General features: G+C 48.1%; 8 protein-coding genes across 8 annotated transcripts; 5 read left to right on the top strand and 3 right to left on the bottom strand.

The window, feature by feature from the left end:
- Positions 1-433: 433 nt before the first annotated feature.
- B0J16DRAFT_343590 (Six-hairpin glycosidase-like protein) lies at positions 434-2,932 on the bottom strand. The gene has a single exon (XM_046128068.1). It carries the CDS (start codon positions 2,846-2,848, stop codon positions 536-538), a length of 2,313 nt encoding a protein of 770 aa, XP_045980803.1. The 5' UTR covers positions 2,849-2,932; the 3' UTR covers positions 434-535.
- A 626-nt stretch (positions 2,933-3,558) lies between these two features.
- Positions 3,559-5,674, bottom strand: B0J16DRAFT_343589 (glycosyl hydrolase family 3 N terminal domain-containing protein). Its single transcript, XM_046128067.1, has one exon. It carries the CDS (start codon positions 5,496-5,498, stop codon positions 3,639-3,641), a length of 1,860 nt encoding a protein of 619 aa, XP_045980802.1. The 5' UTR covers positions 5,499-5,674; the 3' UTR covers positions 3,559-3,638.
- Positions 5,675-7,394: 1,720 nt separating this feature from the next.
- Positions 7,395-8,730, top strand: B0J16DRAFT_400567 (uncharacterized protein; the record flags this gene model as incomplete). Its single annotated transcript, XM_046132528.1, has 5 exons — positions 7,395-7,418; positions 7,471-7,701; positions 7,748-7,950; positions 8,000-8,088; positions 8,138-8,730. 5 exons carry the CDS (start codon positions 7,395-7,397, stop codon positions 8,674-8,676), a joined length of 1,086 nt encoding a protein of 361 aa, XP_045980801.1. The 3' UTR covers positions 8,677-8,730.
- Positions 8,731-9,011: 281 nt separating this feature from the next.
- On the top strand, positions 9,012-10,082 carry B0J16DRAFT_373012 (uncharacterized protein). Its single transcript, XM_046130506.1, has 2 exons — positions 9,012-9,582; positions 9,673-10,082. The coding sequence occupies exons 1-2, from the start codon at positions 9,125-9,127 to the stop codon at positions 10,019-10,021; spliced, it is 807 nt and encodes a 268-aa protein (XP_045980800.1). The 5' UTR covers positions 9,012-9,124; the 3' UTR covers positions 10,022-10,082.
- A 955-nt stretch (positions 10,083-11,037) lies between these two features.
- On the bottom strand, positions 11,038-13,055 carry B0J16DRAFT_415576 (CoA-transferase family III domain-containing protein; the record flags this gene model as incomplete). Its single annotated transcript, XM_046133533.1, has 3 exons — positions 12,639-13,055; positions 11,869-12,582; positions 11,038-11,814 (listed from the first exon to the last, which is right to left on the bottom strand). Exons 1-3 carry the CDS (start codon positions 12,849-12,851, stop codon positions 11,038-11,040), a joined length of 1,704 nt encoding a protein of 567 aa, XP_045980799.1. The 5' UTR covers positions 12,852-13,055.
- A 512-nt stretch (positions 13,056-13,567) lies between these two features.
- Positions 13,568-15,082, top strand: B0J16DRAFT_343583 (3-hydroxyacyl-CoA dehyrogenase). The gene is made up of 3 exons (XM_046128066.1): positions 13,568-14,145; positions 14,207-14,591; positions 14,654-15,082. The coding sequence occupies exons 1-3, from the start codon at positions 13,888-13,890 to the stop codon at positions 14,953-14,955; spliced, it is 945 nt and encodes a 314-aa protein (XP_045980798.1). The 5' UTR covers positions 13,568-13,887; the 3' UTR covers positions 14,956-15,082.
- A 140-nt stretch (positions 15,083-15,222) lies between these two features.
- On the top strand, positions 15,223-17,386 carry B0J16DRAFT_343577 (uncharacterized protein). The gene is made up of 5 exons (XM_046128065.1): positions 15,223-15,455; positions 15,516-15,872; positions 15,935-16,183; positions 16,261-16,297; positions 16,370-17,386. Exons 1-5 carry the CDS (start codon positions 15,370-15,372, stop codon positions 17,036-17,038), a joined length of 1,398 nt encoding a protein of 465 aa, XP_045980797.1. The 5' UTR covers positions 15,223-15,369; the 3' UTR covers positions 17,039-17,386.
- A 497-nt stretch (positions 17,387-17,883) lies between these two features.
- Positions 17,884-19,962, top strand: B0J16DRAFT_400561 (uncharacterized protein; the record flags this gene model as incomplete). The annotated part of the gene is made up of 4 exons (XM_046132527.1): positions 17,884-18,020; positions 18,122-18,796; positions 18,859-19,632; positions 19,693-19,962. 4 exons carry the CDS (start codon positions 17,884-17,886, stop codon positions 19,958-19,960), a joined length of 1,854 nt encoding a protein of 617 aa, XP_045980796.1.
- Positions 19,963-19,976: the final 14 nt, after the last annotated feature.

Raw genomic sequence — 19,976 nt, 5'->3', positions numbered from 1 at the left:
TAATCCGTGTGTTATCAGTCCTAAGATTTGCGGTGTATGTGCTTACTCGTGTGGAATGAAGAAGTAGATCAAATGTTTGCTGTATGCCAGAGCAGTGGCAGATGGTCCTATGGACGCAGAGCTCACAGGAGATACCTGGAGACAGACGGATGAGGATGTGAAAGAGGAGAAAAAAAATAAATCCAGGCTGGGACGAGTGCATCATTTATAAAGTCTCAGCCACAAGACGTGTGCCCAGTTGTAACGAGTTACAGCTCAGGGGAGCGTTTGTAAGCTTTGCCGTAACGGGCTAGCTTGATGGGCTTAACGGCACTTTTTGTGATTCGTCCGCCGCACTAACGGTCACGTGGCCTCCCCCCGGGTATTCTGCAAGCCCACTGTAGCCAATTGAGAGAGCATAAAAAAGTGGAAGTCCAAGAGAGAAAGACTTGTTGTAAAATTGATGATAGAACGAGAATTTGCTGGCTTGCAGTATGTGTGCAGCGAGAATAAGAAACTGATGTACAATATACGCCTAGTAGAAATAAAGACAGGATTAAACAGTCGAGATCCTTCGATGCATCCTAAATGGAATCTTCTGCTGTCCCCTCTTCTTAGCCACCGGTACTTTTCTCCCATTTGGAAACACAACAAGCGCATCCGGAGCATGATTCACAGTAGACTCCACCAACAACGGCTCTACCAACTCGCCATCTCTCCACTCCATCGAAACTAGCCAACCGCCCATGACTCTGATGTTACTCAGTTTTCCATTCTTCCAAGAAGACGGTAAGCTTGGTAGTAGATGTATCATAACAACCTGGGATGTCTCGCCGGGTCGCAGATTGGATTGTACTAAACACTCTGTGATTCCGGCACAGCCTCCGAAATTTCCATCGATTTGAAAGGGTGGATGATCGCAGAGCAGGTTTGGTAATGTTGACGTCTTGAGGAGGAGATCCATGTGCTCCTCGCATTTTTGCGATTCTCGTAATCGGGCGTAGAGGTTTAGAAGCCATGCTCTACTCCAACCTGTGTGACCTCCGCCATGCTCGGCTCTTCTAGCAAGCGTCTTCTTCGCAGCTTCTACCAACGCTGGGTTCGAGTCCAAGCTGATAAAGTCGTCGGGGAAGAGACCGAAAAGATGTGAGATGTGACGATGGCCAGGTTCGGCTTCTTTGTAGTCCTTGAGACCCCACTCTTGTATCACACCGGACTTGTTGATGCGGAATGGCGGTAGCTTGCCGAGGGTGGCCATGACATCTTTCTGAAGTGGATTCTCTTTGTTGAGAATAGTTGTACTCCAGATAAAACTCTCCAGCGCAATCCGCACAATCGTCATGTCCATGACCGACCCTTCGCAAAACGTTCCAGTTTCTCCGGACTCAGTGACGAATGAGTTCTCAGGTGACAAAGATGGACATGTAACCAAATACTTTCCGCAAGCAGATGGGATGAGAAAGTCAAGAAGAAACTGAACACATCCTTCCAGTATGGGCGCAATGCGAATATGCAGCATGTGATCATACTGATAGATCAACATCTTGATCACATCAATACACAGCCAGACACCACCAAGAGGCCAAAGCGTCGCAGGCATCCATCGATCTTGAGGATCCGTGTCAGCGAAGATGTCCGTGTTATGATGCGCGCACCATCCTCTGCAGTTATACATCATCTTCGCCGTCCTCTTTCCTTTCTCAGCCATGCGCTCCAGTAGATCAATTAATGGGCTAGCGCATTCGATGAGGTTGCATGAAGCTGCTGGCCAGTAGTTCATCTGGAGATTAATGTTGATAGTGAACTTAGATCCCCACGGTGGTGCGAATGAAGGATTCCATATTCCCTGCAATGTCGCGGGGAGGGCCTTTGCGGATTTGCGACTTGATGATATGAGGAGGTAGCGACTGTAGTTGTGATATAGCGCTATTAAACCTGGATCTCTGTTGTTCTGGACTCTTTCGTTTGTGGGGATGTTGCTTGCGTCTGGCCACATTCGAAGAGAAGTTTTGCCGAAGAGTTTAGTGTAGTCTTGGCGATGACGGGTGATTAATGTGTCCCAGGATTCTGAAAGTGCTGATTTGATGTCTCGGAGTACTGATGCGTCCGGGTTGTATGAACGATAAGTTGTGTGCGCGCCCATGGCAATGACACATTCTGTCGCTGTGATAATCAGAGAATTGCCGGTCACTTTGAACTCGCCGTCGCCTGGTTTGCACGAGACTCCAAGAGCGAGAGCCAATCTGTTGCTGTTCTTTCCACCTGGTGTCGCTTGCAAAATGATGTAATTGTCCTGTGCGCGGATACTGTCAAGATACTCATTCGTCTCGTATTCGACCTCACTCTGCCGATTCAATCGAATGACAAACCGCGTAGGTTCTGTCGCCTGAACCCGAATAGCAAGTACATTATTCGGAAAACTCGCAATAGCATCGCGACGATAAGAAACACCCTTATAATCATACCGCGTCGTGCATTGCGATCTCTCCAAGTCGAGATACCGTTTATAATTGGAGACATCCTTCTCATCATGACCAAATTCAATGGTGCACTGCCCCAAAGGCTCGTAGTGTCTCTGACTCGCCGGCGTCGCAAAGAAAGCTTCGCGGACGAGAGATTCAGCGTCTTTGTGTTTTTCATCTCTGATGAGTTGGCGCAGGGTGGATAGGTTGCTGTATGCATCGCGAGGTGTCCTGTCCTGTGGACCACCGTACCATACTGAGTCTTCATTAAGTTGTAGGAGTTCAGTGGATGTTCGGCCGTACAGCATGGCTCCTAGCCGACCGTTGCCGATTGGGAGAGCCTCGGACCATGATGAAGCGGGGGCGACATAATGCAAGTGGAGGCTCTTGTCTGTGTCGTCGTCCATTGCGCTAGCTGATAATGACTCGCGATTGATACAGTTTGTTGTGAACAGCGAGATGGGCTGGTTATAAAACTTGGTGGATCCAACGTACGACAATGATGCGATAGAAAATGGCTCACTGTGCTTTCGTGCCCAGGAAGTTGGATGTTGGTGGCTGGGTCTAGCAGGTTCTGCCCCAGTATGAGATCATGTATTCAATTCGCGGAATTTCTCTTTTTAGAGTTGGCAGGGTTCCCCACTCGACCCCAGATTTTCAGAGCTTGAGATTAGGTGGGTTTAGGCGAGGTACTGCCCTAGAGTGCTGATCAAACTTTGGTTGCCCAAGATGATAGATCACCGAGTTTGGTGTCATCAGGCCATGCATGGATACAATTCTGCTGGAGATCAGACACCCTCAACTGATCTAATGAATTGAGACATGTCCACTGCAGTACTTGCTCTTCTTGTTTATGTTCGTTCAGCAGTCATTAAACTCACCTTGCAGTCTGCACTCTGCAGAGTGCTGATCTTGTTAGCGTTGCATCGGACCAACGGTGCGGCGCAGCCCACTTCTTAGACGTGGACATGCCGCTTCCCGAGCCGAGGCTACCTTGGGCGGAATGAATATGCCAAGGAGATGCAGATAAGATAAAGAAACAGCGGATCATTGGAACAGAACTCTCCTGGTCATTGAACGAGGTTGGGATGTTATTTAATTGTTATACAAATATGTACGGCGAAGGGAGTATACAACCCGACAATCCGATCTCAGCCTCTACCTAGACGAAAGCTTGCTTCTTCATCGCTCTGCCACCTAACAAACAGACCCATAACGAAGACCATGTCCAAACTTGAAAACAGGATCCTCCGTATCAAAAGGCACATCCTCAAAATTCTTCTCAACAGCATCATTACTCCTCGGCAAGTCAAAAGGCAACTTGCCCTCCGGCTCAGCCCCATCAACATTAAACACCACATCCAAAAACCCCTCCGTGCTACTTCCATAACTAGCAAACAAAGCAGCAGCCTGCTCCGCTACTTCAGGTACGGCGGCTGGACGGTTAAAGTTGATGTCGACGATAGTAGGAACGGCGCGGAAAATCTTGGTTTGACGGGCTTTTTCTTTCTTGGTATATTCTAGACTTCCGGATTCGAGATCGGTGCCTTTTTCGATGGGATCAGCGGGTGCGCTGGGGGCTTTGAGACGGAGGAGAGCGTAGTCGGCTTTTTTGTAGTTGGTCACTACTTCGAAGCCACGGTCTTTGATGAATGTGCTGTTAAAGCCTTCAACGTAGATCTTGGCCTTCTTGGAGAGGTCTCTTAGGGGCAGGATGTTATTCTTGTTGGTGAGGAGGGTATGGGACTTTCGTTGAACTTCCATACCCATGCGACGGAAGTATGGGTTACCCACAACGGCTGTAGCTTCTTCGGGATCCACAAACGGATTGTCGAAAAGACCAAGAAGGAATTTCTCTCGTAGAAGTTTGCGGACTGAGGTATTGATTCGGTCTTCGGAGACAACACCCTTCTTGACAAGCTCAACCACAAGCTCAGGTCGAGCCTCGCCACCGAATTGATCACAACCAGAGTCAATGACCCTCTCAACTCTCTCAAGTTCAGAAAGATACTCGACACCCCAAGCCTTGGCCTCCCACTTCTTCCCTTGAACGGTAGTATCCGTAATAAGACCCCAATCCGTCAACACAACACCTTCAAATCCAAGAGTCTCTTTCAGAAGACCAGTAACAATAGCCTTGTTGAAAGAAAAGCCAACGGCTTCGTATTCAGTCCCGACAGGACGGCTGTAGTACGGCATCATCTGCCTGGCACCAACCTCGATAGCTGCCTTGAAAGGAATGAGATGGTAGTCAAAGTTGTCGCCGGGATAAGTAGAGTTCATCCCAAATCTGTTATGCGCATCGTGACCATGCGCAGCCGAACCGGCACCTGGGAAGTGCTTCGTCACTGTAGACACGGAGCGACGACCAAAGACTTCACCCTGGAAACCCTTGATGTAGGAACTCAAGAGTGTAGCAGTGAGATTCGCATCTTCGCCGAAACCATTGCGATTGCGAGGCCAGCGGGGTTCAGTAGCAAGATCGACTTGTGGATGAAGCGCAGCGCGAATGCCAACGGCGAGATACTCCTCTCGTGCAATCTCTGCGAAGCGCTGGACAGTCTCAGCTGAGCGGAGAGCTGCAAGTCCTACAGTTTCAGGCCATTGCGAAAAACCACCAGCCTGGAATCCCGTACGAATATCATCCGTGAAAGCATGGCGCGGATCAGTCGAGATCGTAACAGGAATACCAAGTCTTGTCTCTAAAGCCCGTTGCTGAACTCTGTTGGTAAACTTGGCAGCTTCTTTAATGTCTTCAATCTGAATAGCCAGATTAAAATGCGTCATGAGTTGTGTTCCGATCATGAATTCCGAGCTGTTCATAGTTGGGATGGCTTGCTCAAGAGTTCCGTTGGGACCAGAGAATAAGAGCGTGTGGAACATTTGACCGGCCTTTTCTTCCACCGTCATGCGGGAGAGAAGGTCATCGACTCTAGATTCGATGCATAGCGAGGCGTTGCGGTATGGTAGACCCGCTGTGTCCTTGCTGGGTTTGAAGGTGGGTGTTGATGCTGAAGCAACGCCAATTAAGGCCAAGGCATTGAATAGCCGGAGCATCGTGAAGAACGAAGATGGCAGAATAATAGACGAGTTGTAACCTGATGTAACAGTAAGGCGCAGGTCTACTTATACCCCACGAAGCGAGCCGACAAGCATAACAATAAGCTTGAGCGCTATCATTGCCCCGAAGCTACGACGTATATCCGTCCATGGATACCAAGCTTACAAAAGTCCATCCCAACGGTGAACTTGTCTATTAAAGTGCTAGTAGGAGAGAAATCGAGCTCCTAGTCTCGGTGTATTTATGGATAGAGCTTGCGGGGTAACGTCTTTTTGGGGTATGGGGAGCTGGGGAACAGCGTACAGGAAGAGCTGTCAACCAACTGTCTGGGCCGAAAGATGCCGACGGGTCGGTAACTCCACACCGTTAATTACCTTATTCCGATCGAGACTCCGATGGAGTGGATATTGACAGGGTTTGGGTAAACCAAGGTTAAATAAATTTCCTTGCATGAGAGAAATAAAATACTGGGAGCACGTGTCGCTTGATGTTTTGAATACTGACTGTTGTAGCTGGGCTGCTGGGGTAGTGGTGGAGAGCCGACGGGGCCGACGGGGTAGACAAAGCTATCTCGGTAAATCTGTCGGGTCCTTGAGCCACAGAGGAAGGGAGCTACTGAGATGTTATAACGTATAGCTTCTGCCGTTGCTGGATATTATAGAAATAAAGGCTTCCATCATTTCTCTTATCTGGTGGTTAAAGTCTTTTAATTCCGAGACAGCATTGCAATTGTTCGGGCGCGCTTACCCTAGGGTAGTTTGTCAAGCAATTGCCGCCAATATATCACAGATTATTCAAGTCACTGGATAAACAGTCATTTTTCACGTGTACATCGACTCGTAAAATCAACTACAAGACGTAAATACGGTACTAGGAAGTCAAGCCCTGTAATATTGGGCATCAAGTAAAGTATCAAGCCACAAGGCATCAGCCTTATCATGTCCGAAAAAACGGCAGTTCTTCTGCAACATCCCTCGACCAATCGAGAGTCGTGTTCACAAGCGAGAATCTCACTGGCTAGATAACGGCGAGTACGTTCTGTTGACTCGTGATAGATTGTAATGACCCTCACCTGACCTTATGACCAGTGGCATCATGTCTCTCTTCACGTACCAGACCCAATCGTAGCTGTAGTTCCAGGAGACGCCCGGACCTCTGCGATGACATGCCACAAAGTTCATACACAATCCTGACAAGGACATTGTGAGGTCCAACCGGACATCTAGATTTCTCTCTTAATCCCGAAACTCTTTGCAACTACTCTTAGGTAAGTTAGCTGCTCGGGACTCGGGTTTAATCGACGACAGAAGAGGCAAGAGGGTTGCTTTTATAAATCTAGACGGGATATTTTTATGTGACAAGGAACGGTGGCGCTAGGATAGCGCATCTTGGGCGACGATCAGTCAGATGTTGACCCTGAATCTCAACCGCATTGCGTTAGCTTGGAAGTCTAATCACAACGAGAACCAACATTGATGCCAATCTGACAACAGTGCTACGTTGACTAGTTGAGCTTTTCTTCTTCTTTTGCTTCTTCTACTACGCTGAATAAACGGCCGTGAAGACGCGAAGGAGTGAACATATTCCAATGCAAAATAGCACAGAGTCTTCCTCCTACGATAATCCGCGTCTCAGGTTGAAGAAAGAGTAAATAAATAGAGCGCGTACCCGGCAGGCAAATGGCTCTTGAAGACTTGGCATCAAACGCCACTCATCTCGACAGATATCGCTGGATCATAGCGCAAACTCAAAGCTGGTTCCGGATGAAGCCACGGAAACCTGTGCCGCGTCACTGGATCCCTACCGCTCTGATAACCATTTCTCCACGCCCACCTCATTATTTCCTTTGTTTCTTTTATTCCCATGCGCACAACTTTCATCTTGTCCTCAAGATGCAGCATGCTACCACATTAATAGTACGCGAATCTGAGTAATTGCTTTTGTTCGATATCACTGACAACACATTAGATCGTCCAAGCATTACTTATTGTCCTGTCACTCGCCGTCGTTATCCTCCGATGTTGGACGCGACTTCATGTCGAAGGGAGGAAGCTTCTGACGGCTGACTATTTTGCTTGGGTGGGCTGGATATTTGCTCTGGCGTGGTTTATATCTTCTGCGACTGCGACGCGAATCAAGTACGACGAAGACACGTATGTCGACGACGTGGACCGAGTTCATAGTGTGGGATACTTGAAGGTATGTGGAAGCTCGAGGAAATGGACACACACTGATACCAGGACAGTGTGTCTACATTGCGGAATATTGCTTCGACATTGGAATCTATTTCCCAAAACTCTCGATCACGGCCTTTTACTGGCATTTAATACCGAACGTATTTCGATCGCTGAGGATAGCGTTGTATACGATCACCACATATTTGGTTTGTTGTGTAACAACGGCATTTCTCTTGAATACTCTAATCGCAAGACCGATCTCGACCAATTGGTATGTGCCGTGCAACACAATATTTCTCATCTCGCTAACTTTGCAATAGGGATATTGAAAATCAATGGGACTCGGCATGGAATTCCATGACCAACTTCTTTACGCAATGGTCCATGAACTTCTCAACAGATCTATTGCGTGAGCCTTGGTTCTCACTCCATAATTTCCTAGTGCTGATACTCTGTAGTGTTCTGTTTCCCGTTCTTCATGCTCAACCATCTTATGCTTCGCAAAGAGCAAAAACTCGCCCTGGTCGGAGTTTTCTCTCTCGGCGCAATCACCCTAGCCGTTGGCCTCACCCGCCTCATCATCAGTCGTATAGCAGACTACTCCCTCGACGACGCATCCGGAAACACGCTATGTACCGCCGAAATGACGACTGCCGTGATAGTAGTTTGCCTTCCAGGTCTTAAGAAGCTTATAAAAAGGTCGAGAACGCCCCCAGGAACAGATCGAGGTCTCGGATATGGATCGGCTCAAGAATCGGATAGTCAGCCGTTAAAGTCAAGGCAGGCGACACAGAGTTATGCTGAGTATGGGGTGAGGGACGGTGAATTTGATGATGATGTACCGGGACGAACTGATGACGACGTGCCAGAGGTACCAGAAGGGCCGGAGTATTTGCGCATGCCGGATTTGGTGTTTTTGAAAGGTCAAGCTCAAGAAGAAGATAGGAGCGTTGATGGAAATAGCGTACAAACTCATGAAATTGGCTACGCCCTGTAATCACTATTACAATAATTGTTAGATTTCTATTCCGAGCTGCACTAATAAAAGAGCTTAAAATGTCAAAAAGGTATATATGAGACATAGCCGACTTCATGAGTTTGTGCTGTTGAATAAGGCCCAATCAGGTACTTTTCATTTTCATTTTCTGTTGATATGGGGTAATGCCGTCGTTGCTAATAACTAAGTTTATTTATGATTCAAAATGGAAATCGTATGATATGATATAATCCCAATTCTGAGGCATCCATGCATGGTGGCACATATGTGGGAGGCCGACCAACGGCGCGTTACATACTCCGCTTCATCCAGCAGGCAGTGCTCACTCTACTTATCGCACTCATCCTTCTATCTAGCCTTTGCGATAAAAGATCAGGATTAGAGATCCGAGAAGTCTTACTCAACAGGTTTGCACGCATACTTCAAACCGTCTACATCATCGCCTACCATGGAACAACCCACTTCGTCCCAGCCCGGTGAGGAAGCCACCGGCACCTCTACAAAGTTCATTAAGAGCCCCAAGGGCCTTGAACAATTGCTAAAGACACTTGATGGCCTCCCAACCAAACCGCCCTCAATCTATCTGGACGTCTTGTCTAGGAACCAAGAGGAGCTACTCAACCTCCAACTTCTGGTTCTCCCAACCAACAAAATCTATGTGGTCGACATTAAAAGCCTTGGCACAACCGCCCTCTCTGCGGTCGGCGAAGAAGGAGAATTCCAATCCCTTCGCCTGGTCCTTGAGTCAAAGACTATTGCCAAAGTGGGCTTCGATATCCGAGACATGTCCAGACTCTTGTTCCACCAGTTTAACGTGTCGCTCAGTGGCATGTATGATCTTCAACTTATGGAACTGGCGAGTCGAGAAGAGGGACAGTCCAAGAAGTTTCTTGCAGGACTTGCAAAGTGTATCGATCAAGATATTCCAACCACCGATACAACCAAGATTCGATGGTTGTAGCCTGATGAGAATACCAACATGCACATGTTAAACAGTCTCGGCCATGCTCCGAACCGATCTATGAGACGAGTCGAGATGTTTCCTGTTCTGTGGAAGATCTACAGACGAAGGCTCGGCAAACCTGGTGAAGCCTTCTGGCTTGCGCATGCGCGATGTGAGTCTCAGGAGAGAGCGGAACGGTCCAAATTGGATTCAGGAAGCCAACATGGGCGGCATCTAGGACCGGATATGTGGTGGGATCGAGAGCGGAGAGAAGCTGCCATTGACAGTTGGAACGATGATCTTCTTATGGAAATCAATGTCGGCGATTGGAAGCTGAATGATGACGCTGAATGGGTGCCTGACCATAGTCGCGATAACGAGGACTGGCTCTTCGACTCTTGATGCATTCTCTTGTGGCGTCTTTATCTCTTAATTCAACTAGATTGCTCCATACCGCGCGATGTAGCTTCGATTTAAATATAGACCGTGGGAATAAGACTATGGTTGAGAAAACAATAATTAAACTGCCGTAGCTACCGATGTCCAGATTCACTTAGTCGTCTCCCTCACTTATCATCTTCTACTGTCCGTCGACATACCTCTGCATCTGGATATTGAAATTCATGTTGAAAGTACTCGTGTTCTTAAAGGCCCTTTTCATATGACTCTTTGCCAATCGCCGTTTACCTCTCCCTTGTACTGCCTCTGCCCTTGCCATGCCAATAGCTGTCGTCACCATATTTATTGTGAATCTGGCGACCGTCAAAATGCTCTCTGTAAGTGACATTGTCCAACCTCTCGATTATCTCATCACAGTGTTAGATTAAAACCTTCTTGTCCAGAGGATCAAGGAAGCTATAAAAGATGGCTTCCATCTGGGCTTTATTTAGACTCCCGTATTCGATGGCTAGGAGGATTCTGGAGAGGATGGCGACGCCAAATTCGGCGATTTGTTTGGTAGTGAGAAACATGATTCCTTGGTAATATCCCAAGACGCGAAGGAACACTGGAGGGATGGAGTCAGTAATTCACAGGGAAAGAAATAGGGGATGGACCCGGGACCAAAGGATTCTTCTCAGTAGATGTTTCGCACATTAGTAGCTAATGGAGGGTGGTAAAGGATATTATCTGTATTCAGAAGAACCTCAGTATATGCACTGACCATACTATGTGTACCTTCGGGCTCAAGCAAATACGTAATTATAGACAGACTTGTGACAATTTCTGACAGGAGAAAAGAAATAAAGCAGTAGATAAATCGTAGTACCCAGGCAAAAGACAATGAAGGACCAACCAGCCATTCTCAGAGCCTACGCTGCACAAGGAGATCTTTATTAATATGTTACGTGCTGTTTCACAAGTAGAATAAGTTTAATTTACTAGCTAATCAATACTCAATCGCGTCTTAACGCATCCTATCACCAATCTGTGTCCTTGTGTAAAAGGTATGGTACAGGTCCATGATCCCATCTAGGCGAAGCAGCGTCGTTTTCATACTTCATTATTGGAGATAGAATACTATGGTTCTTTCCCCAAGCCGTCTCGGGAAAGTTGACCATATACCCTGGCCTTGTGAGAAGATCTGAATTCTTCATCCACGCATCTCCAAGAACATAAAGGAGTTCCTCAACGTGAAGATCTGGTGTCATGTTGCCGAACTGGTACTTGTCTTGAATCTTCTTGACAGTCTCAGGAGGGTATAGTCCAACTTCCTTCTCAAGTTGAATGGTGTCAACGGAGGTCAGCGCAACAGCGGCATGGTAAGAACCACCCTGAAGGGCACGAGCACGGAGAGCCATCATAATATCAATGACACCTACCGCACCAGAGAGCATGTCTGCGATTGGCAAAGGGGGCAAAACGGCCGTCCCCTCGGGCAAGCCCAACGACTTACCAACAACATAGCAACAGCCAGAAGCGGCATCAGCGATCTGCTGGAAACCAGGACGCTCTGCATAGTAGCCGTCCGGACCGTAACAGTTCAGGTCCACATAAACAATGCCCTTCTTGCGGCTAGTGGCCATCTCGAGAACGTCGTCCAGGCCAAATCCTTTGCGTTCCATTGACCCTTTGCGGAATGCCTGAATGACGACATCAGCGTCTTGGATTAAGGACTGCAACCTGTCCTTATCCTCTTGCACAGTGAGATCAAGGGCGCACGTGCGCTTGCCTGCAGTCAAGGAGACGCTAAGAGGCTGGATAGTTCGCGATTAGAACGAGAACATGGTTTTAGATTGGGAGGAGCTCACCTGGAGATCGTGAAGATTCGGACTGAAGACTTTGATGACGTCCGCGCCCAGAGCAGCTAGAGCGGCTCCCATGGCTGGACCGGCAATGACTCTGGCCAGTTCTACTACCTTGATGCCAGCCAGCGGTCGCGGATCTTCAGAAATGGGGAATGGGACTGGGGGCAGATCTGAGGCTTCCCGCTTGCGCTTTACATCAATAACAGGATGCTCGCTCAAACGCTTGGCCATCTGGGTCTTACGCCATTGAGCAGGTGTAAAGCAGGTTTGTCCACAGAAGCCGTGCTCCATGTTCTTCATATCAAGCTCTGCAGCAGAGTACTTGACCGTGACAGATTTGATGAGCTCGTATGCTTCGTCTCGGGTCGAGACAGGGGCTTCAGGGTCAAGGCCGTAGGCTCGCAAGAAACCGGCAGGATCAAGGTTTCCGAGTATCTGATACCAAACCTGAGGGTCCTTGGTAGGGTAGATAGCCCAAGTTCGAAAGTGCATGGCGTTTCGAGTGAGGATCTTGCCATCAACGTCTTTGCCTACTTTAAAGATAGTGCCATCTTTTTGAATCTCGGCTACTCCTTTGCCAGAGATGGAGACAAGGGCTGGCGTTGCTGGGTAGAGCCCAGCCTTGTCGACGTCGATGTCGATCTTTCCAGTCTCGAATCCGCGGATTGAACAGATGTCTTTCCCGACGACGCCAATCATGGCGTTGAAGACGGCAGACTATTCGTTGTTGAGTTAATTTGCTCAACTGTTGGATGACTGGAGTAGTAACGTACCATAGCCTGAGACTTCAGTGGTCCAGGGATGATAGGAAGGTCTTGTCCATGGAAAATGACAGCATCAAGATCGACTTGTTTGCGTAGAAAACCAGGTGTTATGTTGGCCAGGTGCTTTAGAAGGCGGTAGCATTCTTCAGGCAGAGAGGTGTCTTTGGCATCAACGAAAGTTCCTGGTCCGTAAATACCCTCATTTATCTCTCTGTTGGCCATTTTAGGGATATGGGGACCGGGACTGTAGGGTAACTGGTCAATGATAGATGGTGATGGGACTTGGTGACAATAATATTTGTGGTAGCTGATAGATAGGGAGGGAAGAGGGACCAAATGTGAGGACAGGAAGAGTCTTGATCTTTATTGGTGAGCCAAATTGGAATTAGAGAATACAATTGCTTGGTGACGGTTCGTCATTCTTCCATCTCAACGCATGGGTATGATACAAACCTCGGCAGATTATGGAGCAATCTAAACTTGTCTACTGTACTCCTCAAGCGCCACTTTTGTCACAACAACCCAAAATCAATTGATCTACTTTCCGCGCATCGACACACCGGAGCCAATGTGGGGGAGTGCCCTCAACAAGCATCTGCGAATGATACCAATTCGGTAGATAGCAGTTTGTTTGCAGACGGGTCTGCGGATGCCGGCACATGGTACGTAGCTAATATTATGGGGCGAACGGTTTAAACGAGCTTGTACACCTCTTCGGGAATGGCCGAGCCAATCAACGTACAGTACAAACTCTCTGAGACAGTATTCAGGTGATGGAACTTTCATGGACTTTAGTCTATACAGCCACTACTGCACCATACGTGCAGTGCCTAGCCGAGGCCCGGCACTTCCAGTACCTCCGTTAGAGTGGGGCGATGCGCATAAACGAGACCGACGGGATTCATTGATTCATGGACCGAATTCCACCTCAAATGTATGTATCGCCAACAGATTACGCTCTTAATTGATCGATCAACAAGAAACAAAGGATCGCCCCTCAGGCGACAAGACGCTAACATAGTTCATTGGGCTGCGTCATCTAACAGAGCTGCAGCACTCAGTACGGTTCATCAATCTTGTTTCAATGGTGTTCTACAGTTCAACATATAACCCAAATGCCCTCGCCCCGATAGAAGTGACCAAGTATCATACAATACAGTATACACCAGATATCATTCAATCGGTTGCACACCCAACATTATTACCCTTGAACTTTTGAAATTATTCTTTTCCGGAATTCCTCACCTACCTGCCTACCATGGCTATCAAGACAGTCGGAATCGTTGGAACTGGTGTTATTGGCGCATCCTGGATTGGTCTTTTTTTAGCCCATGGTTTGAAGGTTCTTGTTGCAGATCCAGCTCCTGGAGCAAAGGAGAAGTTGGCAGAATATCTTGAGAAGGTTTGGCCAACCCTGCAAGAACTTGGAATTTCTGCCGGCGGTTCCTTGGACAATTATGAATTCGTTGGTACCAATCTTGGCGACCGCTATGCAGAGGTCGATTACATCCAGGAGGTAGAGTTACCCACGACGTAGCATCTTATCGTGATTGAAGACTGATTCCTGTTTACTGCAGAACGCTCCAGAGAGAGTTGACCTGAAGGTCAAACTAATTTGTGAAATCGATGCCAAGACCCGACCGGATGTCATCATCGCCTCATCGTCTTCAGGCATTCCAAGTTCGCAGTTCATTTCTGAATGCAACGTGAATCCAGGCCGTGTGCTGATCGGACATCCCTTCAATCCACCTCATCTTATGCCATTGGTGGAGGTCGTGCCGCATCCCAAGACACACCCTGACCACGTCGAGGAAGCACTTTCGTTCTATCGATCTGTGGGTAAGACGCCAATTCACATCAAGCAAGAGATTCCTGGGTTCGTGGCCAATCGTCTCCAAGCTGTCGTCTGCAACGAGGCATATAGTCTTGTCACCAGGGGTGTCGTATCAGCAATGGATCTCGGTATGTATTGTCGTTTTGTTTTCCCATTGACTTGAACAAGAATACGCTAACTCGGGTGGCAGACATGTGCGTGACAAGCAGCCTCGGACCACGTTGGGCAGTGACAGGCCCACTTGTCTCGAACGCTCTGGGGGGCGGGGGTGGCGCTGATGGCTTCAGACACTTGATGGAACATCTTGGACCAGCTTCAGAAAAGTGGCTCGAGGATATCAAGGCCAATAGTTTCAAGTCCGACCAACAGAGCATTGAGCTACTCACGGCCAGTGTTGAGGAGGAACTTGAAAAGGAGGACTCGGCGGTGCTAGAGGCCAGAAGGGATAAACTTCTTGTAGAGCTGTTCCGTCAACAGAAAGATGCTCAGTGAGGATGACGAGTGATCGACATGGAAACCTTGGGAGCGGGGACGGCTTAGCCCGTGGCGACACGATAGCGCCACATCTGACGGATCTAGTCAGGCTTAGCTCGGTATACGGACAAATCCTTTGAGAAAGTATCATTGTAACATAAAATGGAACTTCTTTCTTCCTACCCTTCCGATTCGCTGATCAGGCTACCTGCATAATCTCACCTTACCCAGGGGCAAAAAGAGATAACCTGCATGTCCTGTAATTTTCGTTAAATTACCATAATAATCAAATCCTCAATGATACCTAACCCGACCTAGAATGTCTTGAATCTTTACATATAATCTTTCTGGCGTTTTCTTTCTGCCACTCTCAGCCTAAAATCATTTCTAAAATCAATTCAACGTCTACCAAAATATTCTATCTGTGACAGGATGAAGAGGACACACAGGAAGGTTCGCACAGGATGTGCATCGTGTCGCCAGAGGCGCGTGAAATGTGATGAGCTGAAACCACATTGGTTTGTCCCCTGATTTGGGATAAAAGGTGAAAGCTCACCCTTGTTAATTCACGCCGATAGTACATCATGCCTGAGATTGGCTCAGAAGCGAACAAATACACCACAATGTACATACGAAGCTGAACGAGGACCCAGAAGCAGCTTTTCTATCACCTCACGACACAGCGCCCCTATCCTATTCGACGACGACATGGTATCGACAGGGGTTTGCAAAGACCCAGCGTTGAACCAGGGTTTCCAGCGGCGTCTGCCCGACGTTAGTCCTGCATACCCCCTTTCGTTGTCTTCGCCCCTTGCCCGGTATAGCCACTTACCTTGTAGAGACGAGCAGCTGTTGCAGCATATCTACACCAATCGCGCCAAACTCGAGCGAGTTCTGAAATCCGGTCTTCTCGTGGGCATCCAGCAGATCGCTCGGTAGGTTGTAAAATTACTTGTTCCTGCAAGGCAGCTCTAATTATAATGACTTGGATGCATAGTTGCTGTGCCATGGTTGCCAAATACCCCTACGCAGGCGATTGCCTGAAGAGTATCAGTGCCAGCCATCTTCGGAGCCTGACCAAGTCCACTGCTATGGCATGCATGGAGCATGAGCTTCGGGCTCGTGCCATTCACGGCATGGCTACTGAGCTGCGGAAGGTTCAAGATCAAGGAACAGACATTCGAAAAGAAACGCTGGAATGTCTTGATGTTTCGTCAAAGCTATTGTCTTGGTACAGTGCAACACCGTAAGGACGGCCTTCGGCTGTCAGGATTCCTGATGGTCTCTTAAAGCTTGCTATGTCCTAACTTTCTCTTGTCCTAGGAATGAATATGCTGGTTTCCTCAAAGGCGTCCTGGCTGTGAGTTTATCTCCATAATCACAGTCGACTTTTGACAAATGACCGTAACTAAAACCCTTTATGAATGTTAAGCTCAATTCTGTTCATTACAAACAATCCGAGGTACAAGGATCCCGACAAAGCTACAAAGCCGCCTCCAGTGAGAACCTGAACGCGGTAGGCGACGCGCTTCGCTTATTCATCAAATGCGATCTTGATACAGAGCTCAAACTAGCGACACAAGAGCTTCTCGACTTTGTCCACAACTTGTCATGGTCTTTGGCCACGACTTCTCCAGAGTCTCACGAAGCGCAGTTGAAACTATTATACCCGATTCGCAGTTGGCTTCGTCTCGTTCCATGTGCTCCAAATCGTCTCTATGCGGGGGACTTTATGGTTCATCTCTTTTTGGCCAATTACGAGATGCTCATGTTTACTGTTTCATTGAATCTACCGCATATCAATCTTCCTCTAGCCATCGAAGATAGGAGAGCAGGGTTGGAACGATACTACTTATTTGTCAAATACACCATGGCTACGAGGTTTTTGCGCGACAGCAATGGAGCGAACCTCACACGTGTCTACGAGGCCTGCTTCCAATGGAAGTCATCTGTCGAAGGCCTAATGAATGACTCACAAGTGTCACCGCAGCAAATACTTTGGTCGGAATGGCAAGGGATGATGGTCGACGTCAGCCCAAACGTTAGCAACAACGACAACTCCTCTTCAAAGGAACTGCCATGTATCGCAAGTGGCAGGTAGAAGCGCTGCGCTTGTCGTATTCATTTCTGAACATAAGCCCTATACACCAGGTTTTAACAAAGGTAGAATCTATTGACTACAAGGTTGTACGTTATAACCTTCAAGATTAAGAGTACCTTAATATTCATGCTAAGGACTAAATGAGTCTGACCCATTTTGCGAAAGTGGCTTGTTCTTTGATGTTGATGTTATGGTGGGGGATAAAGATAAGCGGGAAAAGAACAGCTGTCGCAGCGCTATAGATAACTCATCTTTATCACAGTAATGACGCATACCGTATAGACATGTCTAGGAACTGGATTTTGGGATTTGATCCCCGGTGAACCCGAGGATCTGACCAAAGAAACCGCTAATGCAGCCTCCGAGGAGGTCCGAAGTATGCTAACCTAAGCTAGCAAGCAAGGGGGTTGATCAGTATGTACATTGCCTTACCCACCAGCAACGGCGTTAAATTACTTTCATCTCGTTTATGCAGCCTGCCCCGCAACCATTCTTGCGCCAAGATCTATCAGATCTCTACTCTTCAACCAAATACGGTATAAACATCATCCCAAAGTGGACCAGCGAAATCGCCAGAAATAATGTTGGGAAAGTACCTGGGGAAGTCTCTGACTGGGGTTTTCAAAATCGTATAAGAAATCCGGTAGCTACAGCGGACCCCTCGAATGAGCAGATCAAAGCTAAAAGGGAGGATTCATGTCTCGCCGCCTCTCACGTCAGAACTTCCTTAGTGTTAGCCACAGTCACATGTGCATAACCCTAAACTTCGGCATTTTGCGCCCCTCTTATGAGAACATGTACTGTGAAAGATTCTGTTCTCACTAACTCGATGGTTTGACGGGACTATGTCTACCAAGGAGAGATCTGTCGCACCCATGCCGCTCGTAAAGCCTGTCGTGTCGGCTTGCGACAGCTGCAAGCGGCGCAAACTGAAGTGCTCCGGCGAACAACCCTGCAAACGCTGTCATACAAGCACTATTGTGTAAGAAGACCCATCAATGCATCTACCTAGAAATACCCCACAAGGCAATGGATCCTAGCGGCTTCTGTGTCTGGTCATGGCTGATTCTGCTTGTCCGATAGCTGTACTTATGGACGCTCAGCAGCTCGGGCGGGGACTGTCGACTATATTCGCCACCTCGAATCTAGGGTGGCGGAACTAGAAGCGCAATTGACCAGGTCAGCTGTATCTAGCACTGATGGGTTGGTGGGTTACTCAAACACAGATTCGGAAAATCAATCGGGCGATGAACTTCCAGGACTCCATTTCGCTATCGATACTTTCATCAGGCCAGATCATCATCTCCTGTTATCGGTCAATGGAACTGAAACTTATTATGGGAGGTTTGCCAGCCTCAATATCTTACGAATTGTGAGAGATAAGTGTGATAATCTTGCTAATATTATGGCTCCTCTATCCTCCGGTAGGATCTTGGCCCAGGCCTTTGTCAAGGACAATGTCCCATGTCCCATCGAGCAGTACAAGCCACTGCCCGCTCGTCTACCAGACCTAGCAGAGTCTCGGAGACTTTGCTATATTGCCATAGAGGAAGCTCTGCCATGCCACGAATGTATTGACCGCGATACCTTCTTTACTCAACTCAAGAAGGTATATGCGAAACCGGTGGGAGATCTTGATTCAGGTGATCGTGTCTTTTTAGGGCTGGTATTCGCATTGATGGGGTTTTCGAAGCGTTATGAGGCAGGTAATCACAGCACAACAGAAGGCCACTTCTGTCAGGTCACTACGCCACCGGGGTAGGGGATCCTTCATTTCCCCACCATAGCCTGGATCAATGCAATACTGACGTCCAAACTAGATCGAGGTTTTACCATTCAAGTATACAAATGCTCCAAATGGCCGACCTGTGTAGCCTAGACATGGTCAGGGCCATCATCTACCAGGTACTCTTCTTAGCAGCAAATGACATGCTGTCTAAAGCCCACACGCGGCTGTCAATCGGCGTCGCTACCGCGCTACGTATAGGGTTGCATGTACCTAACCCACCGCCGGGTCCGGGTCTGGAAACATCGCCTGAGAGAGTATTCCGACGGCGACAGGTCTTCTCCCTGCTCTATGCCATCGATACCTATCTCGCCAGCACATTGGGGATGCCGAAGCTTATCCGCCAAGTAGACACTTGCCAAATTCTTCCTCTACGTGATGAGGACATGCACGATCGTGGCATCTCATTTGTGCGCAAGGGTCCATATACGCCCGAGGCTGAGACACTTGTTGCGTGCCAGATCTTGGTCATCTTGGCAGAGATACACGCACGTCGAGACCCATTCAGCAAAAGCCTCATGTTAAATAGTGATAGCGGGACATACGAACTGATGAGCCATGAAGTTTCTTCCTTGGATAAACAGCTCAACATGTGGTACAATAGCCTGCCGCCTGTCGATGAGATCCCTCCTGTAAAACGGGCTTTACATGCACAGTTGGTGATACGCCTTACATACGCGATAACACAGATGTCTCTTCACCGGCCATTCCTGCACCATCTGACCCGCAGAGCGGATGACTGCAACTTTCGCATGGATGGTTACGCACAAGGCTCGCAATGTATCACTGCCGTAATGCAAAGTGTCTGGTAAGGCTTTTCCCCTCCCATATCTTTACCATCTTCTGTCTGACAGCGCTACAATGACAGGCTGCTCCAACGTCTGGATATTCAAGGGTTCCTGCATGAGTCTATATGGTTCTACATCTCCTCACTAGCATTCGCCGCCAGCTTTTTGGTCTATTTTGTCTTGGGCAGCCCATATTCCACCACTGTGCAGGATGCCAGGGACGCGGCGTTGAAGGCGCACGGTTTGCTGGCAAAGCTCGGGCGGGAGAACGAGGCGGCGCAGCAATGTTTTGTCTCAATCGACCGCTTGATGGCTCAAGCTAATCTAAAAGTGCATGGACATTCGTAGCGTGAATAGCAATTGC

The sequence above is a fragment of the Fusarium flagelliforme genome (assembly GCF_020744385.1).
Source record: "Fusarium flagelliforme strain FIESC 12 MPI-CAGE-AA-0113 chromosome Unknown B0J16scaffold_5, whole genome shotgun sequence".
Taxonomy (NCBI): domain Eukaryota; kingdom Fungi; phylum Ascomycota; class Sordariomycetes; order Hypocreales; family Nectriaceae; genus Fusarium; species Fusarium flagelliforme.
Note: the sequence above shows the minus strand (reverse complement) of the source record. Positions and strands in the feature narration are given on the sequence as shown.

What these genes read in the sequence shown, in the direction of transcription:
- B0J16DRAFT_343590 (XM_046128068.1), bottom strand. Translation starts at nt 2,848, where the DNA reads ATGGACGACGACACAGACAAGAGCCTCCACTTGCATTATGTCGCCCCC.
- B0J16DRAFT_343583 (XM_046128066.1), top strand. Translation starts at nt 13,888, where the DNA reads ATGGCTATCAAGACAGTCGGAATCGTTGGAACTGGTGTTATTGGCGCA. An exon ending in AGGTCGATTACATCCAGGAG is followed by an intron (nt 14,146 to 14,206) that starts GTAGAGTTACCC and finishes TGTTTACTGCAG; the next exon opens with AACGCTCCAGAGAGAGTTGA. An exon ending in CGTATCAGCAATGGATCTCG is followed by an intron (nt 14,592 to 14,653) that starts GTATGTATTGTC and finishes CTCGGGTGGCAG; the next exon opens with ACATGTGCGTGACAAGCAGC.
- B0J16DRAFT_373012 (XM_046130506.1), top strand. Translation starts at nt 9,125, where the DNA reads ATGGAACAACCCACTTCGTCCCAGCCCGGTGAGGAAGCCACCGGCACC. An exon ending in TTTCTTGCAGGACTTGCAAA is followed by an intron (nt 9,583 to 9,672) that starts GTGTATCGATCA and finishes CATGTTAAACAG; the next exon opens with TCTCGGCCATGCTCCGAACC.
- B0J16DRAFT_343589 (XM_046128067.1), bottom strand. Translation starts at nt 5,498, where the DNA reads ATGCTCCGGCTATTCAATGCCTTGGCCTTAATTGGCGTTGCTTCAGCA.
- B0J16DRAFT_343577 (XM_046128065.1), top strand. Translation starts at nt 15,370, where the DNA reads ATGAAGAGGACACACAGGAAGGTTCGCACAGGATGTGCATCGTGTCGC. An exon ending in TCTTGGTACAGTGCAACACC is followed by an intron (nt 16,184 to 16,260) that starts GTAAGGACGGCC and finishes CTCTTGTCCTAG; the next exon opens with GAATGAATATGCTGGTTTCC. An exon ending in TCCTCAAAGGCGTCCTGGCT is followed by an intron (nt 16,298 to 16,369) that starts GTGAGTTTATCT and finishes ATGAATGTTAAG; the next exon opens with CTCAATTCTGTTCATTACAA.